Below are 25,431 nucleotides of genomic sequence, written 5' to 3' on the forward strand. Positions count from 1 at the left end.
AGCAATGCATTGTCAAGAGATTAAGCTGCATTGCAGGGAGCATTTAGCACAAGGAACAGTGTGGAGGTTCTTAATGGATAGTTCAGAAGGACACCCCTATGGAATGGCGTTGATAATTACATCTACCACTATGGGACTCTTCACCCAGGCAGAGATAATAGTACCTGCTCCCAAGACAGCTGGCCCCAACAGAGAAGGCGGGATACCCAGGAAAGAAGTTGTAATTTGTATTTTGTCAACAAAAATTGCTTAATCCCCCAGAATGGCATCCTTCAGAGAGGCAAGTCTTTGTCCTGAGACTTGCAGTGGGGAGGAAGAATGTGGGGAGGATTACTGTCCACATGGAAATTATGGTTGAAAGGTTCATTTATAGCGGTCTCATTGTTGTATGCTTAGCCTGAGACTCTGCTTAGTTCTCATTCTCTCATCAAGCTTGCCTTTTCTGGCTAAATAAAGGGTAATGATCTGAGGAGGGGGTTGGCCATGGCTATTAAATGATTTTGATGCAATCCAGACGCCAGGCCCCAAGTTGTACTTGCATTCATATTTAAAGAATTTTCCCATGAAATTTCAGGGGGAGAAATCTGTAGATAAGTTCTCTACCAGCCTTCCTAAGAATACCCTGACATGGTAATCCAAAGGTGGGGAAATTGAAGCACTCTGGCTCACCCTATATTACAACAGGTTTTGAGTGGATGATACATTGACAATTCAATCAAATCACCCTCTAAAAGAAAATCTGAAAACTCACCTAGTGTGATGAAACAAAGCATGTGTCTTCAGTAGCACAAAGGGCCTCTTTAAAATGAAACCAAGCCAGTGGTATCTCTGGGGGAGTTGTGACCCAAGTCCTGCCCCTTTTGATGTGCATTGCAGTTTGCAGAGCTTGTGGCACAACAGCACGATGCGACTTTTGTCAGAGTGACTGGTGTGGCATCGCATGCTCGTCCCACAAGGGCAGAGTTTGCTTCATCAGGGTGCAACTCTGCAGGCATCTGTCTCTCCGCTTCCGTCTGTCTTTTCTTTTGGTAATGGACAGGTCTGATATTAGGTTGTTTTTCTAGGGAGGGAGGGGGGAAGGAAGGAAGGAAGGAAGGAAGGTTTTGCAGAACAGAAAGAGCCACTTCTAATACACAGGCAGAGTACAGAGAGGAATAGGGATAGAGTCCCCCCATTTTACCATTTAGAGGCCATTTTAGACTGCTCCAGGACATTGTTATACAGTGTTATAGACCTATCTGGGTGAAACATAGACACCATAAGGATAATAGGAACTTTCAGAAAATGGGCCACTGTCTTGAAAGGTCCAATGTCTATAGTTATGCTCTGGCTTTTGCGCTAACTGTTGCTAAGGCATGATCACAGGTTATGACTGCAGGTACAGTAAGTGAGTTTTCCCAACTATCTCTGCTACGTCAAACTTATTAGCAGTAAAGGCAGTGATTTTTCTCTACATGCCCATTGCTCAAGTATGTAGAGTGTGTGTATTCATGCACACACACACAGGTCTATGTAATCATGTTTCCTCAATTACAAATATATAGCATTCAGCCAACAGAACAATTCCTTAAAGGTACAGAATTTGCAATATTCTGAATTCACTGATAGAGTCATTTTCTTTTGAGATTGCTGTAATGTTTCAGAGGTAACTATTTACTGTATGTTTTCTTGTTTTTATTAAACAGAGGCATGGCTTTTGGAATGTTCTTGATTATAAAAATAGTTTGGTATCTTCCTGAAAAACCAGAAGAGCAAGATAACAGCATTGGTTAGAAGAATTGTAATTTAAAGCCATCTATGATGACTCAGTAAAATATTACAAAGTCTACCTGATTCAAATCTTTGTAGCAACCCCACTGATTTCCAGGTTTTAGACTGTGGTATTTATTTGGAAATAAATATGGCTTATATATACTAGGAATTAAAAACAGGGCAATGAACAAAAGAACCATAATCACTTTCTTAAAAAAACAGTACATGTATAAAACACACCACCAGTAACACACTACTATATGTTTGTAATATTAGACAGAGGGAATGGATGCTGGTGGATCCACAGATGCTCGTGGGTGTTGGCATCAGCTACCTGTTCATTCTTCTTCAGTACTTTCCATCCTCCTGAGCTAGTGATCAAATGACAACAATGTCAGATTCTGCTTGACTGTAGCAGGTTGTCTTTCCCTGTTGCTTTTCTTTATGCAATGTAGCCAGTGCCAGTAGGAATGCACCTGATTTTGCAAGCCAGCAGAACGTGAGGCAGCTGAAGTGCTTTCCAGAAGCTACTGTGTCAACGCAGGTTGTTGAGAAGCAGCAAGTAGATGCTAGGCCTGGGGAGGGCCAAGCTCCATGTGCCTCCACTTAGAATGCTGCCATCTGGAACCCAGAGAAGGTTGTCTATCCCAGTACTGACATAGATACAACTCCCTGTGCAGAGAATGGAGATGTCAGCAGAGGATCCTGTTTTGCAAAATGCTGGACCTGTAACTGGAATTTGTATGCTCTTGTATTGATATTGGAAGGAATAAGGGATAGAGGAGAACTATATTTTGCAAGCAAAATTTAAACCATAATATTCATTAGGATGTACAACTGGTCTGAACGGCTAGTGTGGCCATGTCAGATCCAAAATGCCTCTCCTGCCCATCCAAGGAAAGGACCTTGTTCTGTAGAAGAGACCAGATCTTGGTCAGTCACCTTGTTGCATCATAGCAGTAAAAGTGCAATTGAGAACTGCTGTTCCCAGTGCTTCCTTATTGCCCTTCCCTTCTCTTCCTTACCTCTGTAGTCTATCATAGTAAAAGCAGCAGTGTTGAGCCATGTAAAGACTAGTGTATTTTATGGCATAAGCTTGTGAATTTAGACCACTTATTCCAGTGCACATGACCATTGATCACACTGCTGGGCTGAAGACAGATTTGAGCTGTTACATAGCTAGATCTCTGCATGATCAATTACATCAGCAAACAATGTCCTTATTCCAATTTTAAATTTGTTATCAATACTGTAATAGTCACAAAATGATGCTCTTCCCTCCAAACTAGCCTGCTGCAGTGAAGAATGCTTGGACAGATTTTTGCTGAGAAGGACTTGGAGTGCATTCTGTCCTTGTGTGGTTGAAACCAATTCCTGGGATCAGGACTCTCTAATTCCAAGTCCTCTTCATCTCCCTTTGCTTAGTATGTTTTGGGACTCTAGGAAAGGTCAAGGTAGATCCTACAAGGGTAAAATCTGCCAATCTCTCATCAACACACCCACAGATATAGAATTGTTTTAAAAAGGAGACAATGGGACCCAAAGAAGCAATGGAAACCAAGGCCTGTGACTTTTATAAAGCTCACATAGAAAATAACTAAATTCACAGCAATAGTAGCTTGAGAATTTACAAAATAAAAACACAACTCTGATATGGTGATAATATAACTGCAGAATGATAACATAATTATAGGGCAGCCCTTCCTCTGAATATTTGGCAACATGAAGATTGGCATTTAATTAAAAGAAACTAGCCAGATTGCAGAAGAAAAACTAGAATAAAGTATTATTAACTAACTACAGTATATTGTGTTGTGGTCCAAATTTCTGCTCTTGAGTCATTTTCAAGAATATTTCAAAGGATGTGACAAAGATCTCAAGCAAAACTGTTGGTCTTAACTAGAGTCCTGCTCCTAATTAGCTGAATTAAAACCCATTGATTTCAATGAAATTAACGCAGCTTCTTGCAGCTGTTATATTTCATAGCAGGATTAATAGATAAGAGCAGAAAACTCTTGTCTAGCATTATCTGCTGCTCAGGATATCTGGTTCCAAACTAAACAGTACTCCCCAAAACAAGTTGTCCTAATTATGGTTGAATGGAATTCTGTTTCGAATGCATCATGACATCAGAGCACAAATGACATGAACCATTATTTGCATCAGTCTCATGCAACATACGCAGCTCCTATAACTCACATCATTTACACAACGACATCTTAATATGTATGACAGTTTCATGAATTCTGTCAGATGCCTATGATCTCAAAATTCACAGGAAATGTTGTCTAGCTTCCTGAGCACTTCAGTCATGCTCTGCCACAATATCTCCTCATCTTGCTAGACTGCAAGACTTCCAGCTTCTGATTAAATGTATCAAAACTAATTTAAAATAATATTATCCCACTGAATTCCTGCAATCCACCTAAAAAAGGCAAGCACAGATTTTCTATGAAGAATGAATGTAATAATTTGCACAGTGCTGCAAAAGAGGGACTCTGAGATGAACTCATCTTTAGAACCTGATCCTTTAATTTATTTGTGTAAAAATGTATGTTCTGCCTAAGCTTTTTGTTGATACTTTTTACTGCTTTCTGCCTTGTCTACAGCAGGAGAATAATTTTTTAGATCTCATGATGCTAAAAATGTAGTTGTATAGAGGACCTTCATTGCAGAGAAGGCAAAGTTTAGAATTAAAAGATGGGAAGGAAGATTTACAGAAATGTCATGTAATTTTAAATCCATTGATTAATCTGAAACTGCTTTTCCAACCAATTGAAAATCTGCAGTTGCTGGCATCATTGTACTGTTGGCCTATTTCAAAATCCCAGTTAAATTTTTATTGGCTGAACTTAGTACAGAAGAGACCCATTGCTCCTCTGTCCTTTCCAGCCTGGGGACAAGAACTTGTGTGAGGCTTCCTGGCTTGGTAGCAGAGACACTTCTGCCTCTGTGCTGAAATCAGATTCAGTGGGGCAGAGAATGCAGGTCCTCCAGGGCACCTGCGCTCCTCCAAACTATCAAGCTAGACTGGCAATAATTAGGACAACTCCAACTCCCTCTTGACCTGTTTGTTTCACCAGGCATATGCTTATCTCCCATGCTGAAGTCAGTGGGAAATGAAGTCAGCTTAAGAAACTGCCATCTGGGCTTCAATCATTCTTCAGTTTTGGCCAAAAAGCTGGTCAGGTGTTCTGTCTGGTGCTCCATAGCCCTAGTCAGTAGATTTCCCTGCTTTTTTACCCCAACTTTCTGTGTCAGAAACGCAAACACCAATCACTTTCCTTTCTGTGGGCAGGTCTTTGAGGACATATGGTTTCCATTGTCTGAGTCCTCCTCCCAGCCCCACCTCTGCCACATCCTGTCTGGTGTGCCCACCAGACCAATAAAAATAAAAACCACCAAACAAAGCACCACCATTTTACCATTCTGTCACTTGGGTGGGGAGGGGAGGGGAGGGGGAGGGTCCACTATTTCACAGTTCCAGCAGCAAGCTTGTTTTTTAAAACAAAATCCTTTCCAAGTGGCTGTTATTCAGACTTCAGGGAAGGCTGAAGAAACATTGGGCAAGAAATGTTGACAATGTTGATGTCATCAAATTGGCCAGTAAATGAGGCATTTCTGTAGGCAAACTAAAAAAGATATCTGGAAGGGCTCACATGATTCTCTAAAACCAACTGGATGGCTTAATTATTCTTAATCTTTGATTTATGGAGATCTTCAATGTTTTATCTAGTTAACCAGTTATTGACTGTTCCACTGAATATCAGTTTCACTGATTTTATCTCTCCCTCATGATCATTTAAGATATCCTGCCAGTTAAGCCCAACTGAACTCAGTTAATTATTTTCACCAGTAAGGCTCAGGATGATCAGACATTTCTTCTATTCCACACTACTTCACCTGACTGTTTTTGAGCAAATTTAAGGGGAAGTTGTATTTTAGAATCCTAGCCTAAATATTGATACAGTTCTTGTAATAAAAGCATATTACAGTCTCATTCTAGTTGCCACAGAATATTTAGCCTGCTTAATCACTAAGCCTACTTAATAGTTCTTATTAAATAAAATATCAGGTCCTGAATGTTCTTGCTTTTGTGTAATGAAGGTTCACATTAACTGGGTAGATACTACCTGTTGCTGTAGTAGTAGTTCCTATTGTTAGAGAACACATCCTTTAAGAATTCAAATAATGCAGAAAAGTAGTGCTCTTTTCATTCAAACATGCTTGCTCACTTGGCCAATAACCTCTTTCTCCAAAACTGATCATCAAGAATTTTCCTGGGCATTAGAAAAAAGAAGTCCAAGGTATGTTTCCTCAGAGCCCAATCTACTTTGCTTTGAAGGCAAATAGTGCCCAATCCATTCAGATGTCCAGGCAGTGAGCTTTTTCTTCCCTTCTTAATCAATTTAATTGGTACTTCCCATGAGAAGGAAAAAGGAAGCACATCAAGCAAGGAATAATTCAGATAACTATAAAGCCCAATTTTAAATAACCTGATTGGCTTTTGGGATGCATATATTCCAAACACGTGAAAATATGTATGTTGAGAAAAAACATACTTTAGAAATCCATTCAATTCAAATAGAATGTGCATTCAAGATATATGCATTTAGATGTAATTTTCTTGCAGATTAAAATGAATGGATTTCAGAACTGTACAAACATAGCAAAGGTCTATGGTATAAACTAGATTGGTTTGCTTTCTACAATGCAGAATTTTTTCCCCCCTCTCTGTGTGTGTATCTCTCTCAGTGTGTCTCTCCATACCAGAGGAAAGAGGAGAAGATACAACTGAGTGGGAAGAAGGGAGGAGGAGGAGGAGGAGGAGGAGGTGGAGGAGGAGGAGGAAAGTACATGCAGAAGATGGAGGGGAATGAACAGAAACATGGACCTATGGACAAAAAAAACCAAAACACAAATAAAGAAAATCATGGGGCTGAATGATTCCAGGGGGACTTTTTCTATTGATTCTAATAGCTCTGCTCTAAACACAAATTCTGAATTCAACTCCATGCTTTAAATAATCTCTTTGGGTAAATTGCCTTACAGAAGCATTTAAACAGGATCATCTACTATCTTCTGGCATCAAAGGCTCAATCCATTTAGATGTATCAAAACGTGCCTTTGATGTATGGCTGCTACACAAACACTGGGGACCTTCAAGTAGTTGAGGTCCAAAAACTTGGGGAAGGGAATTAAATACACATTTTCTCCAGTGATATTGATACTTTCTAAGGACACATTAAAACCATTCAGACATGAACTCCTTTTTCCAGCTTTTACTCTGTCAAAACAAGCTTGTTCCATAGTAAGATAGATATTTTGAACATGCTGTTTTGCTTTTAATCCTATGAGAAGTCTTCCTCCAACAAGGATAATGAAGATGTCAAATTGTCCTCCAGAAAGGACAAGAATGTGTTGTCGTGCTTGGACATGAAGAGAGAAATGTCTTTATTACTACCAACTGGAACGTGGGACTGCCCAGCCCGCCTCCACATTAGGATACGGCCGGCGCCCGCCTTCCATCCTGATGAAGCACAATAAGTAGATTATAAAGTGCCTTTTGTTTTGCTAAGTAGCAGCTTTTCTTAGAGTACATCACAAAGGTGTGTCTTTCCAATGGGGGCCTTTATGTGAGATCTGTGGATTTGTTCCCTGCAGCCCTGGAGGAATGGTGGGGGCAGGCTACATTTGATCATCAGCAAAGCTTCTTTGGCCATTGTACTGCAGGCCGTAAAGCTGTCACTGCTTGCTTCCACGCAAATGCCCCTCGCCTTGGCTCGCCCAGCTCTCCACTTTTTGTAGTCCTGAGAAACTGCTGCCACCTGACACTTAGGATGACCTGAGACATTGCTGAGCTGAATGTGTGATTCATAGAAATGGGGAACTTACTACACCAACCTTCCTGAACTGGAATGCAAGGCTTCCAATTCGATGCTTTTCTCCTAGAAAAAAAGGGGCACAAATGAAAATATATTCAGGCAGATGCACTCTTGGATTTCACACTGCTCACATAGTCCTCCTATCCAAACCTTTGTCAAAAGAGCCTGTCTGCTTTCATTGGTATTCAGATATTGCCACCTGTCAGACTAGTTGGCAACAGGAAGTGAATCCTGAAGCCAGAAGAGGAAGTGTGTGGTTGTCTAGCACAAGTCTCTAGCAACATGGCAGGGAATAAATGAAAACAGTTGAGGATTAATTGGGTCTTCTCATGGCAAGGGGATCAACCCGAACTGAACATTGGATTGGATGGAAGCTATGGTTAGGTAGCGCTTTTTGACTCCTGAAGCTAAAGACTATTTCCAACATCCATGGGATAGATTTAGAAGACATTCTGTCACGCAAATGGAGCTATGAAATGACAGGGGATTGTTGTTGTTGTTGTTAGTTGCCGTCGAGTTGTTTACGACTCATGGTGACCCTACATATAACAGAACGAAATGCTGTTCGGTCTTGCGCCATATGCCTGACTGTTCCAATGTTTGCATCCAAATATATATAAATATTTATATAAATAATATATATAAATATTTATATAAATAATATATATAAATATTTATATAAATAATATATATAAATATTTATATAAATAATATATATAAATATTTATATAAATAAATATTTTTATATATATAAAGATATAGTGCTGACAGGGGATAGGAGGGGGCAAATTTTCCCACAATCATTTTGCCCCTTCCCCCTACCCAAAAATCTCTGCCAGGTGGTAGCCCCAGTAGATTCTACTATCAGTAGAAACTGCCTGGGACCTCTCTGGGAGAGAGAATTGGCACAGAGATGCCTTGATGTCATGCGCTGCCTACCTCCGAGTAACACACAGACACTGATTCCGTTGAAGCAGGCTCTGGTTTATTCATAGTGTAGATACAGCGGTAGAAAAAAGCTGAGAGTGACAGGAGCGCGCCGGTGCGGGGTTTAAATACCCCGCGCCGGTCAGCGCCCCCTCACTCGAGGTTACGTCACCCCCCCTTTGTCCAACATGCTGTCTTGCCGGTAGGTGAGGGGTTGCGAGGCCCCGCTGGCGCTCCGGGATCGCCCATCATCGGTTTCCCTATTCCTCCGGTGATTGCTGTCAGCTGGGCGATCTCCGTTGCGCTAGCGCTAACAGCTTGGGTGTGCCTCGCGATCCGCTTAGCCATTGTATCTTGTTCTTGAGTCTTTGTGAGTTGATGGCTGCTTATCTTGAGCCCCTTCCCCTGTTTCCTTGTTATTGTCATGTGTGCCATTGCGCTGATGTCTTCAGCTCAACGGCACTCATGACACTTGATCACTTGATCACCTACCTACAAGTAGCTGGGAGCGGAAGGGGGGAGACTGACATTACTTTTAGCCTGAGGGGGGGCTTGAATTGGCACTATTTTAATGGTTTTCTTTCTCATTATGCCATGATACATAATGTGACGTGCATAAAAAAGGGGTAGGATTATTGCATGGTGACTTTTTGACACCCTGAAGACATCCATGACCAGAGTGCATAGATCGTGCTCCCCTCCCCTAAAAAGACTGGGCCACTGTGTGCTTTAGTTAGCTTCCTCTGGATATATGCAAGATCCTTCATGCTAAGATTCCCATTTGGGCCAGGAGGCTACAGCAGTGTCTTAGATGGAAACAAACTGGTTTGTTTCAATAAGTTATTGTTCAGCACATGCAAATCTCTGCAGCCACAGGACCAAGGGAGGGGGATTAAGGGAGGGAAGTTGTTTGGAGTGCTTAAAACCATCTGCCTCGCTCCTGGGCAAAGGAAATTCTCATTTGCAGCACATGCTAATTAGGACCCTGATTGGCTCAGCTGTTACCCCTGCACAGTGGGATCCCCCAAGCCCCATTGAAGGCAGGCGGCCGATGTTCATCACAGCACATGCTTTCCCCTCTGCTGTTTCAGCTGTAATTTCAGATACACCAAGGTGGGACTTAACCAGGCCTCACCCCCCACCTTAATGAAGATGTGATATGAGCCGTTGGCTCAGTTCAAGCGTCTGCTCTTTAATGCATGCGGAATTACTCATCCGCATCAACTGGCTGGCTGTAGGGATTTGGGTTTCGATGCTGGATGCTAGCACAGGCACACAAAAGCCTGAGGGTCATTTTTGGGGTGGCTTCCTGATGGAGACAATAATTGACTTTTGAAAATTATGTTTTGGTAAAGTACGATTAACTTCTGGATGTTTTTGTTCCACTCTAAGCAACAGTATTTTTCCCCATTTAGATTTGCTCACATTTGAGCTGTAAGACTGCAGTCACCTATGATACCATACATTACAGGTGGTCCTTGCTTAACAACCGTTCATTTAGTGATGGTTCAAACTTACAACGGTGCTGAAAAAACCAACTTATGACTGGAACTCACACAACTGTCACAGCGTCACCATGGTCACATGATCCTGATTTGGGCACTTGGCAACCGGTTCACATTTATGACCGTCGCAGCATCCCATGGTCATGTGATTGCCATTTTTGACCTTTCTGGCTGGCTTCTGGCAAGCAAAATCAATGGGGAACGGTGTGATTTGCATAATGACCACATTGTTCACTTAACACCTGCAGTGTTTCACTTAATAACCACTGTAAAAAGTCATAAAATTGGGTCAGATCTGCTTAATGACCGTTTTGCTTAACAACCAAAATTCTGGTCCCAATTGTGGTCATTAAGCAAGGACTACCTGTATACAGTAGTTGGTGCATTTTTGCATAATACCGCATCTTGTCACACTAACAACACTTTGATCAGCAGTCTGCCAATGGCACTTGTTGCAGGCTGGGCCACTTCTCCCTTTTTGATGGACGGTTCCTTCTCCCTGTCACAATGTTGGAAGATCTATGTTTGACTGGGACAAGAATAGGGTGGCATCTGAGCTATGCAACTCCCTACCTCAAAAGACATCCCTGCAGGTGATTGGCAAGTTGAGACCTTTGTCTTCTGGAAGGCAAGTCTGCTTCATCATTTTTACCAGATATTTCTGAGCATTCTTTTTTCAGCCATCTCTTTGTTTCTTTTCCTTGAAGCGCTTTAAATCTCGAATTGGTCTAAAACTCCGAGGTATGTTTGGAGATGTTCACATATACAATAAACTAACACACCTCCCTTCTCCATGCTCAGTGCTGAGGAAAAGCGCCATGGATCGCTCTTACCTTCTGCCTTCACTTCGCAGAAATATCTGGCTCCTTGTTGCTGAAAGCAGAGCACTGACCACATGCAAATCAACCATCAAAGAATGTGTCTGAGCCCCAAAGGTGGAATCTGGTTGAAATTTTAAGGCAGCTTAATCAGTCTAAGAGATATGCTTTGTTAAGGCTCAAACATTACCCCAACATTATCTCCTTAATATTATCTTATGCCAATATTAGCAACAATACCTTGGCATGTTCACCACCTAAACCTTGGGAGGGGGCAGAAAAACAACTTCAGGCAGTTGCATTAAAAAGAGAAAAAAAGCACATGTTGCACATAATACTCATGAAACTTAAATCATTAAAATACTAATTTAACTAATTATTGAATAAATTATTGAATTATTTCACCCAGAAGAGGGAAGTGGAACCTGCCTGATCAGAAATTGTCTACCTTTGAATACCAATGTGACAAACTACTCAGCAATGACCATCACTTCCGGGTCTCCTCTGTGATCTTCCTGTGATATGTAGCCAGCCTGTGGGGTAGTTAACCCACTCAAAAAAGGACGAAACAGTCTTCAGGAAACCTTATATACATCTAATTTAAATGGTACTGTGATACCTGGAACACTCGAGCTTTCACTCAATAAAGATTCACAAGCTGCTGCTTTAAATCTATTGAATGAAGCGAAGCATTGAGTACATGGAAAAAGTTGCGAATGGCATTTCCCGCACATTTCCACATTTAAAATCACAGAGACTTCAAATTCCCCCCACTACCCCTTTAGGTACAGTATGTGCCCCTCCTTCCCATGTCATCAGATGGCTGGAATGGTTTCTCTCCCTATGACCTTGGGGCAAGGAGCATCTAGCCCAAACAAAATGGTTCACACTCCAATCCGGCTCCCCCTCCCTGCTGGTGACTCGCAGGTTGACACAGGTTGATGGAAGATGGATGCGAGTCCGACAAGATGTTCTGGGAATGATTGATTGGGGAACGTGACAGGTACTTCCAACCTTCTGGTCATTTTCAAGGATTCAAACTCCCTTTTGGCACAAACTTAAATGACAAACTTGTCTTTGGAAGTATGAACCCTTGAACATGGACAGCAGGTCCAAAATACAGTATATCACACTAACGAAATAAAATCAAAATAATACTTTTTTTGTGTTTGTGTGTCCCCAAACTCAATTCCCAGTTCTTCACTCTGGAACAGGATGTTAAGTGGATATTGGCCTATTTGCAGTGGGTCTCAATAAGATTTGTGGACAATGACTAAGTTCAGTTACACCCACCCTGATTCCTAATAAGTAACTAAAATTATCCCGTAATGGTTCCTTCTCTTCCTTAGTTATTTCTTCTATTTCTCTTCCTACAAAAGAGTGACTTGAGGAACAAAGGCAGAACAGCAAAGGGTGTTGGAAAGTGAGGTAGAAAGGAAAATCCAGAATTTATGTCTCCTACAGCCATCCAGAAATTATACATCTTATAGCTTTCCTTCAGAGTTTTCAGAAATGAAGGGATCAGAAGGAGCTTTGCCTGGGAAGGGGATATAAATATGGGAAAAGCTTTTCTTGCTTAGTATCTCTGTATCCACCGACTGTTTCCATAACAGAATTTATTCTGTTATGGAATTTGCCAATTTTAAAAGATGGCAAATTTACTCTCCTGGAACTCTGAGTTGTAAACCTCACATAGGCAAATAAGAAACACACTCATAACAACGGGTCTGTATTCCAAAGAAATGCATTATTTACTGATTTCAGCAAAAATCAGTAAATAATGGGGCAGGAACAAGATGTTTACAACTTTGCCTTGCTAAGAGAGTCATAATGCAGCCCACAGTTGACCACTTGTTTGAAATGTTCTTGTTTACTTCTGTCGGTTATGATATGTTTTTGGTTCCCAATATAACTTTCTATTAAATGTTTTCTTTCACTAGGAAATGCTGTCTGCAATACCTATATGTTTCCAAAGAATGTTCTCTTTTTTTTTCAAAACAGGATTCATTTATTAAATCTTCAACTTTTGCCCTATGCTTTGCAATAGTCCCTGTGACTGTTGGGTTATTCATTAAAAATAAATCAGCCTATAGTTGTATGTGTTCTGCCTGTGAAACATTTATGACATTTACTTTCCCACACAGAGACACCACCACATATATACATAAAAAAAGACTACCAAAGAACAGCAAGGGGGTGTGCTGGATATGGTCAAAAAGTCAAGATGGAAGTCATGATGGTGCAATTTAATCATACCATACCATATGGACTGCAATCTTGACTTTTTTGACCAGATAGTCCTGTACTGGACCAGGAGAATTTTAAAAACTCAAGAAAGCTGCACTATTGTGTCCATATGTTCACCAGGAATTGATTTTGATTTGAGGACCTTTGACCTTTGGGTGTGAGTGCATGTGCATGCACTCACACCCAAAACAGAATCACTTTTGTGGTCATTTAAAGCACACAAGAAACCCCCTGCAAGGAGCACCTCTGGCATCCAACTCATGTCCAACCTTTCTTTTTTGTCTAAGGACATAAAAAACTGTGTTCCTTAGGATATGACTACCAAGGAGGGGGACTATCAAGGAAAGAGAATAAGGCACCTGGTGGAACTGCCTGGTTCATAAGCCCCAGCAGATTCTTTATTGGATGCTGGGATGACCATCCTTCAGATAATCAGCTTCTCTGGGTCCCAGCCATGGCATGTGACTGCATGTCAGAGAAATAATTAATGTCCTGTTGCTATTTCTAGAAGAATGCATGGAGTACGCTTTGACATCGTTGCAAAAAGTCGGACTTACCAGGGAGGTATGGCAAGCTGAAGAGAGTTCTGCAAAAGCAGAGCCGATGACGGTGGCAAAGACCAAGGAACTGGTGAGTAGACCAGTCCCTTGGAACCTCTCCAGATAAGGAGAGGACAGGAGATTGCCCATGTGTGCTCCAGACAGTTGATCCTCATGAGGAGACCACAGAACAGCAGCTGTCCACAGGTTTGAGTGCTGGCAGACAGGATTAGCCATCTTGCTTGCAACTGTGGTGGAGACTTAAGTTCTGTTTTGGTTTTTACAAGACAAAATAAAGATAAGCAATTTCATGATTTCAAAAACTGGACACTAGAGGGGACTAAAGATTTTAGGCAGAGGAAAGATTTACAAACCTGCAAAATGTTCTAACAATGAAAGTACTGAAGGAGACTTTTGAAGAATGGAATCAGAAAATAGTAGCCACAATATCAACAATGTCAGCAATGATGCCTGCTTCTATGGACAGACTATGTCCAAAAGATATTACTGAAGAAATGACAGATGAGAACAAATTTTAGCTGACAAGATAGATGGTATCAAAAGTGGATTTACAACTGACAGGCCAAGAGAATGACTAGAAAAGGATGTTTCACTGGATCTACAAAAGAAATTGGCTAAGGCTTTAAAATTTAAAAGGGAAATACAAATGACAAACCAGGAGAGTGATGTGGATTATTTTTTCCTCCTGGATTCTTGAAGAACTTTGTGTGATGGAACAAAGAAGAAATGAAAAAAAAAATCAAATCCTATGACAATATTTGAACAAAAGATTAAGATAGTTAGAAGTAAAAGGAAGGAATATAAAGTTGGTTTATTTGATCAAGGTTAAAACAAGATATGTTGTTACCTCTGGCAACTCTTTACAGACTTTACCAGGACTGAAAAGGTGATGTTTTATGGATTTGTTTATGGATAAGACATGGGACATGGGATGAAAAGATAAATATTTGTACCCTTAGAGGGGATGAAGAGTCACTAAATTTGTTTATACTTGTTGTGATGAAGGTTGGAAGTCACTTCTTTATATCTTTCTTGTCGCTTTCCTTATTATATTCCTACTTTTCTCTTTCTTCTCTCTTCCTCTTTTGTTCTTGCACTTTTACTCCTTTCTATTTTGTTTTCTTTCTTTAAGTCTAGTTGGTATTAGATTTTACTATTACAATCAAAATTCTTAATAAAAATTATATATTAAAAAATGGTATAGTTGCAAAAAGTCAAAGCATAGGCCTTGTCAGCTTCTACCAGTTCTCCCATAATCTCGGTACCTCCTGCTGCTGCTGTGAAAGGTAGATCTTCCTCAGCAGGAGTTCCATCAGCTCATATCCAAACAAAAGCTTTAACAACAATAACGTTTATCCTCTTCCCCTTAAGCAAACTAGCCCTGCTCCACTGGTTTGGGCATAGTGGGCCCCAACACAGAATGGAGGAAAGCAGCTTATGCAGAGAGATGGAATTTACAAGGAAGGACTACCTTGCTCTAATGGAGTTCAGGTGATGAGGACACATAAAAAGAAACAAATAAGTTTGACTTCTAAGGGTAAGATATTTCTGCTGAAGGGAACTGGTACCCATGGAGATTATTCAAGCAACTGAACGATGCCAGTGTCATCAAATGTAGCTACAGTGGGATTAGCCATGTTAGCTTTCTCCATCCTGGTGGTTTCCAGATATACTGCATTACATCGTCCAGAATTCACAGACGGCATCATGACCAATGTCCATTCTGGAGCTGTCATCCAGAACATGAAGGTGGAGGTTGGGGAAGGGTGTCCAAATTCATTTTCCTTTTCCACCAATTTTACACAATGCCAATGCCTCTTGTAAACACCTGAAGTTTAAGGTCAGAGTTCTGTTATATACAGGTCACCATGAGTCATAATCGACTTGATAGCAACTAACAACAACAGTATCACAGAGGAGAAAAGGCAGATTAGCATGGAGAGAATTTGTCTTTCTATAGCTGAATATACTTTGGGGAGCTGTGATGAAATCCTACGCAACGCCACATTTAAGCCACACCTGTGACCATCCACATTTCTTAGATATCTGAAGGTAAGATTTCTGCACTTGATACTTAGGGTCTAATATACCGCTTAAGGCAACAATTTATTTTTCACATAGTCATAATATGTCCAGTGAACCCCCCAACCTTGACTTGTAATTTTCACTCAGCTACCTTTATGTTTTCCCCACCAATATTATATTGGTGCATCTACTTTAAAAGCATCTTGTATAGACTTTAGACTTGGAGAATGACTGTTAAGTTGGATATTTGTCAGGCCACTAGCCCTTAAACCCGTATGAGCCCACTGCACACGCAGTCTTCGATTTTGGGACCTGTTTCCACTGATTAAAAATGTCAGATATTCAGATCTCCAACCGTAGTACTTTCTTCAATTTCTACTCTTTGCAAAATCTCTCGCACAACAGTTTCCATTAGAACCAAACACTGATATTACATTCAGCAGAAGCTGTATTGCCCACAAAATTTAGAGGGAAAAGCTAGAAAAATATCCAACTGGATACTTCATTCCCAAACTCTAAAGTACATGCAAGGCATATTGGTGGGGAAAACATATTGGTGGTCCACAAGTGGCTTTTGCGCCTTCCTATGATACAGGGACATCTGCAGGGGAGATCAAAAAAGTCAAGATGGTGGCTGCAACTGCATAACTGTAGCTGCCATCTTGACTTTTTTGACAACTCCCCCCTTCCACCCCCCCATGTCCTTGCTGTGATAGCAAACTCAGTAGTTTCATTATACAGACAAAAATAAAGATGAAAACTGTCTTGAAGGAGTACAAATCACTTTACCAGGAATTCTGCCATTTCTGGACACTTTGCCAAATCACCCTGGTGTAAGTGAATGCCCCTTGCAATTGCACACCCCCCCCAATAAAAGATAAATGTTTGCCTATTCCCTGTCACAATCATTCCAGTAAATAAGGGTCAGAGGCTTCTATTTTAAGATTAAATTATGATAATCTTTTTAGAAGTCCACATTCCAGGAATATCTGAGCCAGGGCAGCTTCTCAATAGGTAAAGGTAAAGGTTTCTCTTGACATTAAGTCCAGTCGTGTCCAACTCTAGGGGGCGGTGCTCATCTCTGTTTCAAAGCCAAAGAGCCGGTGTTTGTCCATAGACACTTCCATGGTCACGTGGCCGGCATGACTGAATGGAACGCCGTTACCTGCCTGCCGAAGCGGTACCTATTAATCTACTCACATTTGCATGTTTTCAAACTGCTAGGTTGGCAGGAGCTAGGACTAGCAACTGGAGCTCGCCCCATCACGCGGATTCGAACCGCCGACCTTCTGATCGGCAAGCTCAGCAGCTCAGCAGTTTAACCCGCAGCGCAACCGCGTCCCTTCTCAATACCTCCCCTTAAATTCCTGATCCAAGTACCTTTCCCTCATGAATTGGTTCAATAGCTCTGAAAAGAGGAGCATATTTCATCCTTTTTCTCTTTTTACTGTTTTTAATATGGGCGGGGGGGGGGGGCGGGGGTGGAATCGAGAAGAAGCACCAACATGGCTGAACATTTGAATCCAGCCACATTAGGGTTCCTAATCCCTCCCCCCCCCATTAAAAAAAAAAGGGTTCTGAAAGTCCTGAGAAACCAACATGATTTAAAGAAAAGTTCCAGGAGGAGGAATAACTTTCTCTTCTGGCAGATCCCTTGTTTAAATTCCTGAGCTCCGAAACTTTTATCACACCAGGGCTTTTGTTTCTCTTGAGCCTTATGCAAGTTTTCTCTGGCAAGACAGATCTTTCTCCCAAAGAGACCTGTATATGATCTGCAGATTCTGAGACACGGCAGGATTCCAACTTTGGGGCATAAACGCCTCTTATCTCATCCCATCTTTGCCTCTGAGTGCCAGTTCCAGAGAGGGGCTCCATTATTAGAAGAGTGGGACCGTATACTGGGGGCATTTCTTCCCAAATGGCATGGTAGCCTCACTCCTCAAGCAGGAAGGAGTAGAAGTTGGTTTATGAGAAAAAGACCGTGACTGAGTTCACATTGTGTACTAAGCTATAATGTGGTTTGTTTCATTTTGGGTTGGGCAATAGATGGAACCAACCAGCCACTGGGGTTTCTAAACCTCAAATCACGGGTTACCATTACTTTCAAACCCAGCTTTTGAGCAAGTTTGCACCACATGCTACACTAGGCCTGCTGCTAACATAGATAACTGCCAGACTTCAAGATCAACTGATAGGAGAAAAAGTTCGAGGCCCTTCACTAGGTATTTTTCTTTTTTTCTTTCTTTCTTTTTCTTTCTTTCTTTCATTCATTCATTTACAAACTTATACGGTAAAGTAACTTAGGAGGCATCTCTTTTCTGCCAGCATCTGAAGCCAAGATTCCTCACTGAGACCCAGCATTCCTGCTTATCCTATCTGAAAGTTTACTAGAGTTTTTATCCTACCTCCCTTACATGGGTCTTTGCCAACCTCAGATCCTGGCTCAGAGTTGGAATTAAAAGATTTCTGACTTGTGTCTCAGGTACACCCTGACAGAGCATCAGATCTCCCAACCAGCTTAGGAAAGAAATGTGGTCGCTTGATTGTAGCATTATTCAGAAGCATCAAAGCTGAGGGAGCATTATCCAAATGATTAGCAAAAATACCTAAAGTAAAGGCAGGGGGTGAGAGGAAGGGTTGAAGAAAGAGCTTGTAATGCACAATAGCTGTTTTTTTAAAAAAAATATGTGATTATTATTTATTTTTCACATTTCTATCACCGCCCATCTCCCCCTAATTAACGAACCGACCAACTGCACTTTCAGTTACTCCAAATACCAATGTTTAGGAGTATTTAAATTCTCTGCATCAAGATGAGCCTGGAATCTGGAATTTGAGAAATGCATTTATGGAAGGGCTGAATTTAAAAAGAGTGAAAACTATGCCAAATCAAGCATGGCTTCCAGATGGCAGCAGCCACATCTCCTCATCAGGCTGGGTCCCAGAAGACCACAGCTTTAGGAAAGGGCAGACCAGACAGCATGTTGGTGGCAGCCACAAAGAAGGTACATGAACAACCAGTTGACAATTTTGGAAGCAGGAAGCAGAACAAAAGATCTGGCTGACAGATGGATCCATGAGGATCTTCCTGATTTTTCCATGGAATCCACTTAAAGCCACATCAATTCACAAACTGCATCTCTCTGCAATAGGGAGCCAGCATTATGATGTTTCTGAGGCTTTGGGGCAGCACCATGATCCAAAAACATGGAACCCAGGTAGAGGTCTTCATGGGTCCTCCTGGTTTGGCAGGGCAAATCGTGAATTGTTATGGCATGGCTGTGATTTGTATGTGATACTGTGTCATTCAAAAGTGGTTCTAGGTTGCTCCCATGCAAAATTGTGAGACCATGATCTATATGTACCTTGGCTGATATCAGCAGTGAAGAAGAGCTGGGCATGGTTAGTACATGGGAAAGACCACCAGGTGTGAATTTCTTGGAAAGTCAAAGAAGGCAGTGACTTTTGTCCCCCTAAAGCTGCCTGGTTGACATCACCAAGGGCTGGGCTTGAGGTGAGGGCGCAGTCATCTCAGAGCCACAATTTTAACACAAGGGTGGCACCACTGAGTCCTGGGATTGCTTCGGGCCATTCTTTGGCAACGGGGGTGGTCTCTGCTTCCAGGGGGATTTCTGTTGGACCCCATCCAAACCCTGGGAGGAAGAAATGGGCGGGGAATGGGGGATTATTCTGATCACTAACTGCAGAAGGATGGGGCTGGCAGTCTGAGAATGGGTCCGGGTGGATCCCACGGAAAAGAACCCACAAGGATCGTGCCTTTTCCACCCTCCTCATAGGACAGGCGACGGGGGCAACCGAGCTCCATCCTGCTTCACCAAATTCGGGCTGCTGTCCCGTCCGCCCGCCCCGCGAGGCCGCGCTCCCGCTGGGAAGCTGCGAAAGGCTGCCTCCAGCCTGGACACCGCTTCAGCCCGAGCTCTCGTCCCCGTTCCAGGCGGAGGGAGGCTGGACCCACGCAGCGTCCCGGCTGGGCTGCGGGAAAGGCGTCCAGCCGCCCCTCAGGTAGGACCGGGTCGGACCCTCCCCCCCCTCCCCTTCCTCCACGAAGCTCCGCCCCGCGCTTGGCCCGCCGGGCGCCCCGGCCGCGAGGATGGCCCTCCTCTTCGCTACTGGGGGCCGCTCGCCGCCCGCCCGCCCCACCCTGGGAGAGAGGTGGCGCCGGCAGGCAGGCAGGCAGCAGCCGCCGCGGGAGCGGACCAGCCAGCAGCCCGCCGCGCCTTGCCCCAGACTCGCGCCAGCCTCTTCGCTGCAGGTAGGCGCAGCGGCCGGGCGAGCTCCGCGGGCGACGCTCCCAGGCACCGGGCGCGCTTCTCGGTTCTGCCCGGGCTGGAGGGGCGGGGGGTTGCTGCTGCGCTCTGAGACGGAGAGGGCGCGCGGCGGCGGCGGCCGGCGAGGAAGGGGGGAAAAAGGAGGGGGAGCGTCGCCCCGGGCACCCCGTCCCGCCTACCTCGCGGGACTGCTGTGCGCGCAGGGCCGGCCAGAGCGGGGGCGCCTCCAGCCTTCGCTCCTCTGGAAGCGCGCTCGGACCGCGGAAGGGCTCCGCGCCGCTCCCGCTTCCGCGTCTGCTGGGGCCGTGGCGAGGGCTCGGTGTTGGCTCCGGCTCCCGCCGCCCCGGCCCCTCTCTAACGCTCCCACCCCCCGTTTGTGCTTGAACCCTTGCAGGGGCCCGGCGGCACGAGAGCCCGGCTGGAGGGTCAGCATGCATCTGGAGGATGGCTGAGGCCGGCCAGGAGAGGGCTTCCCCCGCGGCCCCCGGGGGGCCCGCGCCCAGGAGGAGAGGCGGCATGCTGGGGCTCTGGGGCGCCCTGCTCTGCCTTCTGCTGCTGGCCGCCGTGCGCGGTCTTCCAGCCCCCGGCTTGCCTATGGCCGACCTCGCCGGCAGGGTGACGAGGGAGCCGTCAGGTAAGGACCCGGGGGGCGAGGAGGCGCCGCCTCGCTCGGCGGCTCATTCGCGAGAGCCGGGGCCGCCCGCCGCCGGAGCGTTCGGGGCGCGGGCCGGGCGCTGAGGCGACGCGGGCCAGCCGGGCGCTTCCTTCGTCCCGCCTCCAAATCTTCCCTTTGGGGTCGAGCATCTTCCGGGAGGGGGCAGGCAAAGCCCCTCTGGCCTTTCGCCACTTGACGGACCGGCCGTTTTCTTGGGGCAGAGACTTTGAGAGACGGGCTGTGCTCGGCGCGAAGCGGCTGCGGGACTAGACTGACTGGGGCGCCGCCGGATCACGCGGGAGATGCTTTGGATGTTTGTCTGTCTGTCTGAGGTTGGCCGTCCTCTCCGATCCCAGAAGGCTCGCTCTAGCCGGTACCTTTGCTCTTCGGCTGGTTGGGAAAGGTTCAAAAGGCCAGGGCTGTTTCACCTCCCTCTGGCCAAGGTGTTTTGGAATATGGCTCTGCGTTGGTTTTCTGCTCCTTCAGCGGAGATAAAAGGGCCCCTGTTCCTCTCTGCTCTCCTCTTTTGCAACGGCATTTGTGGGATAAAAAAATAATCAAACATGCAGCTGCTAAAAGGGCGGGTTCCTCCCTTGATAAATGTTAGTCCTTGTAGTGCAACAACCCCTTTTTCTGCTCTTGCAAAAGGCTGTTCCAACTGCCCCTCTAGAAACTGGGGTCCCGACTCCATTCCCTCTTTCCCTCCCCAACGCACTGCACTTCCTCCTTGCCCACTTTCAGAGTCTGCTTGATGACAAATCACCAGTGGTTAAAGGCAAACCATGAATATAGAGAAATGATATTTCCTCCAGGTACTGGAGGTGTAAACCTGAACAAACAGGAGTCTGCATAGCTCAGTCGCTTATGCACAAAGGTAACAACACAAGGTGTGTCTCCTGTTCTGAAAATAGTAGCTGTGGCAGCCACGGGTTCTATACAAAAGGTGTTCTGTGCTTTTGAAACCTGAAAGAAGCAGGTCTGTTTTCTGATTTCATGTGCAGTGAGTGTGCAACAGTTGTGTAGAAGTAGCATCTTTTCACTCAGAACAACTGAGAGATAAAGTTCAGTTTCAGTCCTCAGGACATTAAAAATCGGCAAATGGAGAAGTGGGTGATTGCATTCAGTGTTTTAGATTCCCAGATACCTTTATGTATTATAAAAGCAATTCAAACATTGTGAACTCCTGATGAAAAACATTGGGACTTAGTCAGAAGTTTTATTATATTGAAAGATACTTAAGGCCACAGCCCTGTGTGTGTCCTAGCAGACGTAAACATTGCATGTTCAGGATAACATGCTGTCCTAAGGACCAGCTGTTTGAATTTTTGTGCTGAGTTTTTACCACGTACAAATAAAATAGTCCAGCGGAGTTACCTGGTTTTGCTGACAAATCATACAGCTTTTCAATTCCAGTTCTTTAAGAACGGAAAGAACCATCTGTCCAAAGTTACGCATTTTAAGAGCTTCTCCTTGTATTACGTTACATCGTTTAGTTGTACATGTAAGAAATTAAATAAAGATGCAACACAAGCAACACCAAAATTTGGTTTTGCTGCTACGTTATATGTAAATAAGCACAATTTATTTACAAGAAATGTGGTTAAGACTGGAAATACAAAAGACTAATTTGTTGGCTGTAAGTAGGTGTAGTCCCACCAGAATAAATCACAATTAGACTCAATTCCTGAAGACAAAACATTCTTAAATTGAGTCCATGTTGACGGTAGTTGTCCACAGCACTTGGCCCTGGAGGCAAGTGTGAACTTCAGTAATAAAGCTGGTAAAACGTTTTAGTGTAGCGAAACTATGTATTCAACAGGTCGTAAAAGTTATAAATATAACATTAATGATATAAATCTTAGTTTTGTGAAAATACTCTGTTGAATAGCTTGCATAAAGAAGACAGTTCAGTCCCAGACACAGCACAAATGTTTACTTTTAGATCAGTACGTTGGACAGTCGCAAACAGGCACTTTTTGAGGATGAAGTAGGGGCTGGTATTGGTTCAGTGCTAAGGCGTGTTGTTCAGCAGCTTTGCATTTAACTGTCCAAGACCTTACTTTCCATAAAGGGAAACATTTTTCCCTCGTGATCTAATTCTCCATGCAGGGCTGTGAAGGTTATAACAGCTACTGCCTTGTGCTACCACTCAGCCACACTGAAAGGAGGCATTCTGTAGGTATGTGTGTGTTTGCTAATACGAATACTAGCTATTAGTAAAAGTGGTGCAAATTCTAGCGTCTCTCCAGGGAGGTATTCCGCCGTTAGCAAGAAAAAGGCAGATGGCGGGGCTGCGGTTGAATAGAATCCAAACCAAAGTCTCTGGGGGCCTCATCTGGGCTGAATTTTTCTCCTGTTCCTTTTCTCAGGGCTGCAGCAAGAACAATGTCAATTTTTTATGAATGAAAGTAGAGAGGCAAGACAGAATTGACCGTGTAGGTCATTCATGAGCAATGGCAGTGATGATTAGGGAGGTCAGTGAACTCCTTTGCAGCCTGGAACATGTGGTCACTCTATTCAGCAGCCACAGAATAGACACTGAGATAAAAAAGCATTCGAATTTGCATTCGTATTCAGATAAAGATATAACTTGGTACGATTGGTGCATGTCAAGTAGCGTTAACTGTGCTGCAGACGTAGATAGAGCAGTGGGGCTATTGAGAAGTCCGCAAGGTGTTCTGTCCCAATTGTGCCCCATCCGCTGCACTTATTTTTAAATCCCCAGAGAAAGATTGCTCTGCTCTGTCCTGAATGTATATTTTTCCTCCATATTTACAGCTCCAAACCGAAGAGGTGCTTGAGACAAGTTGTTGCTAATTTGCAGATATAAACAAAACATATAATGTGCAAAAGAGAACGGATACGCGGAGAGGGAAATTGTACCATGTGTTTAATTTTAGCTGGTATAATTGTGCCCACTTTCCAGGCCCTGGTGTGATAATATTACTTTGAAAAGCAATTAAAAATTTTATATATATATTTAAAAGCCTAGAGCAAATTAACACAAAGCAACATTTCAAAAATATTGCAGCCCAAAGGGAAAGTAAGAAGAAGAAGCATGAGAAATGGCCTAGACACTAAACCAGAGACTGATCGCAAATTTGGATGGAAGCTTTTGTTTTCATTTGTTGCTAATTGCAGTTCGTAAAACTAAAGCTGTAGTGATGAACTATGACTTGTTTGAAATAAACCACATCTTAAATCATGGGAAACCCACATGAGATACATGACGGACATGGAGAAGCACTGAACTCAGTTTAGCTTCTTTAAAGGATCCTTGATTTTAATTAGTTTAGTTTATTTCTAGGGATAGTCAAGGTCCAGCAAATGACAAGTTTTCAATACATGTCCACCAGGGTAAATACTGTGGTTGTGTGTGGTTCAATCATTGATCAGAAGAGTTGTTTCAGAATGTGTAGGGATACTCTTGACATAAGAGTAGATACTCCTTTTAGGTAACTTCAACATAGGCCACTAGAAGACTTTTGTAATGCTGTCATCCTGATCTGAAAATACCAGTGTTCTCCCAAGGGGCCTGTTCTCTTAGGTTGTCCCAAGGGGCCTGTTCTCTTAGGTTGTTCTCTTAGGTTGTCCCAAGGGGCCTGTTCTCTTAGGTTGTTCTCTTAGGTTGTCCCAAGGGGCCTGTTCTCTTAGGTTGTTCTCTTAGGTTGTCCCAGGGGGCCTGTTCTCTTAGGTTGTTCTCTTACATTGTCCCAAGGGGCCTGTTCACTTAGGTTGTTCTCTTAGGTTGTCCCAAGGGGCCTGTTCTCTTAGGTTGTTCTCTTAGGTTGTCCCAAGGGGCCTGTTCTCTTAGGTTGTTCTCTTAGGTTGTCCCAAGGGGCCTGTTCTCTTAGGTTGTTCTCTTACGTTGTCCCAAGGGGCCTGTTCTCTTAGGTTGTTCTCCTAGGTTGTCCCAAGGGGCCTGTTCTCTTAGGTTGTTCTCTTAGGTTGTCCCAAGGGGCCTGTTCTCTTAGGTTGTTCTCTTACATTGTTCCGGGGGGCCTGTTCTCTTACGTTGTCCCAAGGGGCCTGTTCTCTTAGGTTGTTCTCTTAGGTTGTCCCAAGGGGCCTGTTCTCTTAGGTTGTTCTCCTAGGTTGTCCCAAGGGGCCTGTTCTCTTAGGTTGTTCTCTTACATTGTCCCAGGGGGCCTGTTCTCTTAGGTTGTTCTCTTACGTTGTCCCAAGGGGCCTGTTCTCTTAGGTTGTTCTCCTAGGTTGTCCCAAGGGGCCTGTTCTCTTAGGTTGTTCTCTTAGGTTGTCCCAAGGGGCCTGTTCTCTTAGGTTGTTCTCTTACATTGTTCCGGGGGGCCTGTTCTCTTACGTTGTCCCAAGGGGCCTGTTCTCTTAGGTTGTTCTCCTAGGTTGTCCCAAGGGGCCTGTTCTCTTAGGTTGTTCTCTTACATTGTCCCAGGGGGCCTGTTCTCTTAGGTTGTTCTCTTACGTTGTCTCAGGGGGCCTGTTCTCTTAGGTTGTTCTCTTACGTTGTCCCAGGGGGCCTGTTCTCTTAGGTTGTTCTCTTACGTTGTCCCAAGGGGCCTGTTCTCTTAGCCTGAGATGCATCCATGTGTCCTTTTAATTTTTATGCCCAGGGATCAGTGCAGAAATATATGCCTGGCATCTCATGTGCATTTTTAATAATGAGTAAGGTTGACCTGTGGTATAAACTTCTCAAGAAAACTGGATTTTCAACTATGTTTTTGTTACACAGATTGTGCTGTACACCACTTTCTTGTTTAAAACAGAACTGCTGTGATATCGTGATCAGAGT

The 25,431-nt window shown here is 43.7% G+C and overlaps 1 protein-coding gene across 6 annotated transcripts in view; it reads left to right on the forward strand.

Moving 5' to 3' along the window:
* The first annotated feature begins 19,831 nt into the window (after positions 1-19,831).
* Positions 19,832-25,431, forward strand: part of FGFR3 (fibroblast growth factor receptor 3) — a 74,317-nt gene continuing 68,717 nt past the window's right edge. For 4 of the 6 annotated variants that reach the window (XM_063304598.1, XM_063304599.1, XM_063304602.1 and 1 more), the window contains exons 1-2: positions 19,887-19,992; positions 20,403-20,642. In XM_063304598.1, coding sequence (XP_063160668.1) covers positions 20,453-20,642 — 190 coding nt within the window. In that variant the 5' untranslated portion in view covers positions 19,887-19,992; positions 20,403-20,452. Of the gene's footprint in view, positions 19,993-20,402; positions 20,643-25,431 lie in introns of all 6 variants that reach the window. The other 2 variants (XM_063304600.1, XM_063304601.1) reach the window with 1 other exon arrangement.

This window comes from Candoia aspera, chromosome 5 (assembly GCF_035149785.1).
Source record: "Candoia aspera isolate rCanAsp1 chromosome 5, rCanAsp1.hap2, whole genome shotgun sequence".
Classification (NCBI taxonomy): domain Eukaryota; kingdom Metazoa; phylum Chordata; class Lepidosauria; order Squamata; family Boidae; genus Candoia; species Candoia aspera.